The sequence below is a fragment of the Physeter macrocephalus genome, unplaced genomic scaffold (assembly GCF_002837175.3).
Source record: "Physeter macrocephalus isolate SW-GA unplaced genomic scaffold, ASM283717v5 random_3040, whole genome shotgun sequence".
In the NCBI taxonomy this organism is placed as follows: Eukaryota; Metazoa; Chordata; class Mammalia; order Artiodactyla; family Physeteridae; genus Physeter; species Physeter macrocephalus.
The window spans coordinates 2,698-9,186 of NW_021148326.1; the positions used below are offsets into that span (position 1 = coordinate 2,698).

At 51.3% G+C, this 6,489-nt stretch overlaps 1 protein-coding gene across 1 annotated transcript; it reads left to right on the top strand.

The window, feature by feature from the left end:
- Positions 1–4,846: 4,846 nt before the first annotated feature.
- On the top strand, positions 4,847–6,332 carry LOC112063091 (probable cystatin-16). The gene is made up of 2 exons (XM_024118003.1): positions 4,847–5,047; positions 6,216–6,332. Exons 1-2 carry the CDS (start codon positions 4,847–4,849, stop codon positions 6,330–6,332), a joined length of 318 nt encoding a protein of 105 aa, XP_023973771.1.
- The last annotated feature ends 157 nt before the right edge of the window (positions 6,333–6,489 follow it).

Below are 6,489 nucleotides of genomic sequence, written 5' to 3' on the forward strand. Positions count from 1 at the left end.
ACCACAGCTGCTCTGATCAAAGAAGGAGGCTCCCTCCACCCCCAGTGTTTATGTGGCTGCAGTATCTGCCGTCCCTGTTCTGCTGTCAGTGCTGCTGCCATGGGTCGCCCAGGGGCTGGGGCAGGAGAGGACTAAGGAGAGAAAAGACAGGACTTCTCCCACTGTCCCTGTGCTTGCGAGCTCCCCATCCTGCTCCTAGAGGGCTTCTCCCAGAGCTGTCTGTCAGCTCAGCCCCAGCTACACACACGGGGATGGGCACGCTGGCTCCACCCCCCGTAATAATGGGGCATCAGGAGATATGTGCCAGCCCTCCCCAGAACACTTCCAGAAAGCCCCCAATCTCCCCTCGCAGGGGCTGGAGCAAGGACACGAGGCTAGGCCAGCACAGCCCTCCTGCCCCAGGGCATTGCCAGGAGAGGGACAGGGCCACCCCCCAGGGGACAGAGCAGCAGAGAGCCCCGACGTGCCTCCCAGCAGAACCGGGCCTCCTACCATGTTTCCTCAGCTTTGCCTGAGGCTTCTCTGGCCGCGGGCATGTGTGCCCATGGGTGGGGACAGGCTGAAGCGGTGGGAGCAGCCTCTATACAAGACGGACAGGAGCTGGAGACTTGATAACCCCTCAGGTGGGCCCCTTCGAGGCACACACTCTGCATTGTCTCCCAGGAGCCCTAGCGGAACGGAGCCAGTGTCACCCGCTCGCCAGCATCCCCGCACTGGCCTGCCCACGCCACTCTCACTGTGCGCCCTGAGCGCCACCGGCACCGTGGGGCCTCCACCTGCCTGAGGAAGGCGGGCCTGAAGCTCTGCTTAGGGTCCCCTCTGATGGCCTAGGGACTTCAGCCAGAAACGCTCCCACGGACCTCTGCTCCCCTCCCCGTGGAGGTGGCGCTGGTCTGTATTTAGGTCACCTCCAGCTGCGACAACGTGTGATTCCGTGTCAGAAGCAGCAAGGCGTGTTCCCATTGCTGGATCAGGAGCGGTGGTCCCAGGCCTGCCCAGGCACACCCTCCATTGCAGTTAGTGTCCCCTGGTGCGGGGACAGCCCCATCCTGCTGGGCTCGCCTCCCCTCTTCTGACCCATATCCACATACTGAGGGGATCGCTGTGTCTCAGTCCTGCTGTGTTTTCAAAAATAGGTTTCATTTTGAAAAGAATCTCAAACTTAGGGAAATGCTATAATTACAATGCAAGGAAGTGTTTCCCTTGAAACTTCAGAGTGGAAGCTGCCAACGTGTTGCCTATTACCCCTGGCATGTTAGTGAGTGAGGCCCACACACAGGTGGGTCCCCCTCTGCAACTGCAGTGCAACCAAGGGATCCCCCTGCTGGTGCTCAGACCCATCTGGCATCAGGGGACATGCATACCCCCTGCCTCAGCCAGTGACCCAGCACCAGAACATGGAAGCCCCCTTCCTGCCAAGAGCTCCTATAGAGAAGGATGCGTTGATCGTCTTCCATCTGGGACGAACAGTCTTTCATTGACTTCATGACCTTGATGCTTTTGAAGGGTCATTATTTTGTAGAGTTTCCCTAAATTTTTGTTTCCCTAATGTGGACAGTAGCCCAGCACCATGGCTCGTGCTCTCTCAGGGCAGAGGGTGATACATGTATCTCTCCTGTCTGTGCCCACTGGCCTCAGTGAGTGCACCCCCTCACCCCCCACTCCCTGACATCACTCCAGACCCCCTCCAGCCCCATTGCCCCGAGAAACGGCAACTCTGTTCTTCCAGTGGGTGCTTGGCCCTGGTCAAGCACTGGTCCTGGTCTCTCCTGACTTCTGAAATAGCAACAATCAGACCCATTGAGAGCTAAGGAGTAGGCATGTCCTGCAGTTTCATGTTTAGTCACAGTTCTATCATCCTAAGGATAAGGTTGGAAACATGGGATGAGGCAGGCGAGCAGAGGCCTGCTGGCCTTGGTTTGCTCCTTGGGCTTTTGAACAGCCTTAGCCAATGTCTCTGCTTTTCCAGCCCCCAGGTTCCTTTTCAGCAAGGTTCCCTACAATGCTCACAATGATATTTTGCCAGACGCTAGGGAGAAATGCCACTGGAGAAAAGGCATGTTCTTTGCTTCAACTGGGGGAAAAAAAACATGGGGTTCAGAACCTGCCAAGAAGGGCTGTGGTAAATATCCCAGGATTTCAGTTGAGACCATGAAGGGCTGCATCCTATGAGTGAAAGTCAACTGGGAGTAGAATATTCTCAGAAGCCTCACTTTGAATCTTCAAAGAACTGAAATCAAATAGGTAACAACCTAGAATTCTATAGCTAGCAAAAATAGTCTTCAAAAATGAAGGCAAAATAAAAACATTTCAGACAACAAAAGAGGAAAGAAATCTCAAAAATTTCAAAAGATTGACATGGTTCAAAGTATGTTCTCTGTTCACAGTAGACAACTCCAATAAAAACTTAATGTGAAAACCTCTAGCTGCCCATAAATGTAGCAGGAGAATTATAAATAATCCAGGGATCAAAGAAGAAATCGTATAGGAAATAAGAAAATACTTTGAATTGAAAGATAGTGAACATACAACATAGCAAAACTTCTGAGATCCAGCCAAAGCAGAGCTTAGAGGAAAATTTATAGTCTTAAATTCATATATTAGCAATGCTAAAAGGACATAGAGAGGAGAGAGGAGAGAGACTTGGCTGAACCGCTAGAACAAGAGGCTCCCGTAGAAATAGAATTGTGTAGTGAGAAGACAGCTTTTTCCAAAAACTAAAAGATGTATCAATAATATCCAACCCCCCCAAAATCCTTACGAGAGTTCTTTAGGGAGAGGGGAAATGATCTCTCTGGAAGAAAAGTTATGTTGAGGGAATGATGCCCAGCAGAAGGGTAGGTATGTTGCTAAGTCCAAGTGAATAGTGAATGTGTAAGGCAACAATCATATTGTCCTATGGACTTTCAAATATGACAACAATAACACACAAGGCAGAAGTGAGGTTAAGAGCAATAGTGTTCCCGTCATCCTTGAAATGGTAAAGGTACTAATTTACAGTAGATTCAATTAAGTCAGTGGTGCTCATTACGATCGCTTGAGTTACCACTGAGAGAAGAGAAATAAGGGCAAATAAGGCCATTGAGAGGAAGAAATGGAACCATGAAAAGACCATGAATAATCCAAGAGAACACAAGAAAGGAGAAAAGAAGGAACAGAGACAACCGATATGAAGAGAAAACACACAGTAATATGGTAGATTTGAACCTGTATGTACTGATAATGATCAGTAATAGGAGTCATGGCAAATGGGAGAAATTCCCCAAATAAAAGAATGTTAGACTGATTTAAAAACCTACATGCTGTTTACAAAGACACATCTTAATTATTAAGGTACCATCTTCGAGTAAAAAGATGGATAAAGATACATAATGGAGGGGGCTTCCCTGGTGGTGCAGTGGTTGAGAGTCCACCTGCCGATGCAGGGGACACGGGTTCATGCCCCGGTCCGGGAAGATCCCACATGCTGCGGAGAGGCTGGGCCCATGAGCCATGGCCGCTGAGCCTGCGCGTCTGGAGCCTGTGCTCTGCAACGGGAGAGGCCACAACAGTGAGAGGCCCAAGTACCACACACACACACAAAAAAGATACATAATGGAAACGCTAATGAGAACTTTGCTGATGTGCCTACTCTGATGTCAGACAAAGCTGATTCTAGAGCAACAGCATCACTGGGATGCAAAGGTGTGACTGATGAGGATAAAATGGCCTAACAGTTCTGTTTGTACAAGCACTTAATGACAGAGTCTCAAATATATACAGCAAGAATTATGAGAAAAGAAGACCAGGCAAATCCACAATCATAATCACAGTGAGAGATTTTAATGCATCTCTCATAAATGGACAGAACAACAGACCAAAACACAAACCCAAACCAAAGAAAACTCAGTAAAACAAAACAAAGTAAAGAGAGTCAATATGTGGAAGGTTTGGTCACATGGGCGACCCGAGAAACGTCAATACCTAACTCTGCACCCGAAAAATGCAGAACATACAGTCTTTTCAAGAACCTGTGGGGACTTCCCTGGCGGTCCAGTGGCTAAGACTGCCTTCCAATGCGGGGAGTGTGGGTTCAATCCCTGGTCGGGGAGCTAAGATCCCATGTGCCTTGCCGCCAAAAGAACAAAACCTAAAACAGAAGCAGTATTGTAACAAATACACTGAAGACTTTAAAAATGGTTTCCATCAAAAAAAAAAAAAAAAAAAAAAAAAAAGAACCTGTGGAATATCGGCCATAAAACAAATCTCAACAAATTTCAGAGAAGACATAATAGAAAGTATATTCTCTGACTGTAGTGGACTTGAGCTGGAAGTCGATAAGAGAAAAGACAATTAGGAAATCAACTATGGTTAGTAATTCCTATCAGGGCAGTGATGAGCACAACTCCTCCTAGACACCTCCACTGCTGGCTGCACACCCCGTACTCCCCTGTGCCCGGCTGGTGGTGTTGGCTCCAGCCAAGCTCATAGACAGGCTTGGCTGCCTGGAGCTCTCAGGAAATCACAGGACTCTGGCAGTCCCTGCCTGCACAGTCCCCAGGGCAAGCAGGGGGGATGCAGGGCCCTGAGGAGTGGGGCCCTGTCAGGATGAAGCCCTGAAAACAAGGGGGACAGAGCCTGCTCCGTGCGTGTCCCTGCGTCCAGGCTTTCTGTGATGAGGCAGGGATGTAACCCCCTGCTCTGCCTCTTTAGTGCCAGCAGGAGGGACAGACAGGGGATGCAGAGGAGGAGCTGGGCACAGGCGTCTTCAAAGCGGGAGGCCAGAGCGCAGGGCTGCATGGGCTGTGGGCTGCAGAGGGCCCCGCCGGCCCCCCATCACCTGTCTTTCGTGCTGACTCTGGACAGCATGTTCCCAAAGGCAGCTCTGCTTCTGGGGCTCGCTGTCGTGGGCATTCACGTCCGGACCATTCAAAAGGAATTTGTAGACATTAGTAAGGACCACGATTATTTTGCGGTGTCTGTGGAGTTCGCTGTGGCTTGGTTCAACAGGGCCCATGAGGAGGAACACGCCTACAAGCTGCTGGAGGTCAGGCGAGCCCAGCAAAAGGTGAGCGGTAGTCGTGGGCCCAGGCTGCCGGATGGCCAGCCCCGAGCCGGCCCAGGTCAGCGGGGCTCTGATGTGAGGGTGCCCCGCTGCAAACACTCCTGATGGGACTGGAGGCTGGCCCCCTCCCTGCACAGACGGCCTTGGCTTCCCTAATGGGTCCTCATTTCCTGACCTGCTGGCCCTCCTCTGGGCTGCGTCGCAGCTCTGGACCTGGGGAGGCTGAGGGTCCCTCGAGCATCACTGCAGACTCGGCTGCCCCTAACCCCCGCCAGGCCCTAAGCCCGTCTTCACCCAGGGTCCAGCGGCAGTGCAAGGGGCTGGGCGTGTGTGTGTGTGTGTGTGGGGGGGGGGGCTGGTGGCATCAGGTGGAGTCATTCCTGGGCCCCTAAGGAAGCCAGCTTTCTAGACAATTCCAGGTCAGGGCCGTGCTCCTCCCTATGGAAGTTTCTGGTGACATTCCTCTCCATGTTGGAGTTCTTCCGAGTTTTCACGACCTCTCTGTAGGGGATGAAATCCTATCTTGTGTTAACCTCTTAGAGACGCTGATGAGCACACAGAGCAGCACTCGGTTCACAAACATCCACCTGGATGAAGGTTTACAAGGTGAGCCCTTTGCTGCTGCAGCTGCCCCAGGAGAGACAGAGCATCCAGCCCCCAGCCCCCTGTCCTGGTCTGGATGCTGCCCCCGAGGGACAGGGCAGCTCTGAGGGCGGCTCGGTGGACAAGCACCCCCGTCTGCCTCCCTACAAGGAGCCGTGCGATGCCCTCCGTGTGTCTGGCTGATGCGATTGAGAGCAGGGTCTCGTGTTAGGTGTGCTGTGCGTGTGCTCTCAGCGCCGAGACCCTACCTCCCGTGACCACCCCCCTCCCCACCGCCATGTACTCATGACACGGCTCGTGGGTAACAGACATCAGGAGGGCGGCAGGGAAGAGTCCAGGGCTGGAGCTGCGCTCAGGGACATCTTTTTGTAGGAAGAGTAGAGAATTAAATTGAAAAAGTAAAATAATACATAAATTAAAAATAAGAAAAATGCACCTAGGTTTGTCCCAATTTATACACATGTGCACATTCATACCCATTTGCCCATTTTCTACTTGGTTCTCTGTGTTTTTCTCATTACTGCAAAGTAAGTATTTCACAGAAGTTTCTACAATCTCTCCTTGACAGAAGTATAGGTGGATATATTTAATGGACCTGGAGCTGGGCCGCACAATTTGCAAAAAACACGACGAAGACATTGACAACTGCCCCTTGCAAGAGGGCCCGGAACAGAAAAAGGTTTGAGGATAAAATCAACCAAAAGCATCACAAATCTTCAGAGAACGAAAAATAATGTCAAGAAGGGTCTATGAGAGGAGGCTTAGAAGTCCTCAGGGATGACCTGGCCCCTCCCCGCCAGGTCCCAGGGCTCCCCCTGTACAGAGATGCTCCCAGCACAGCA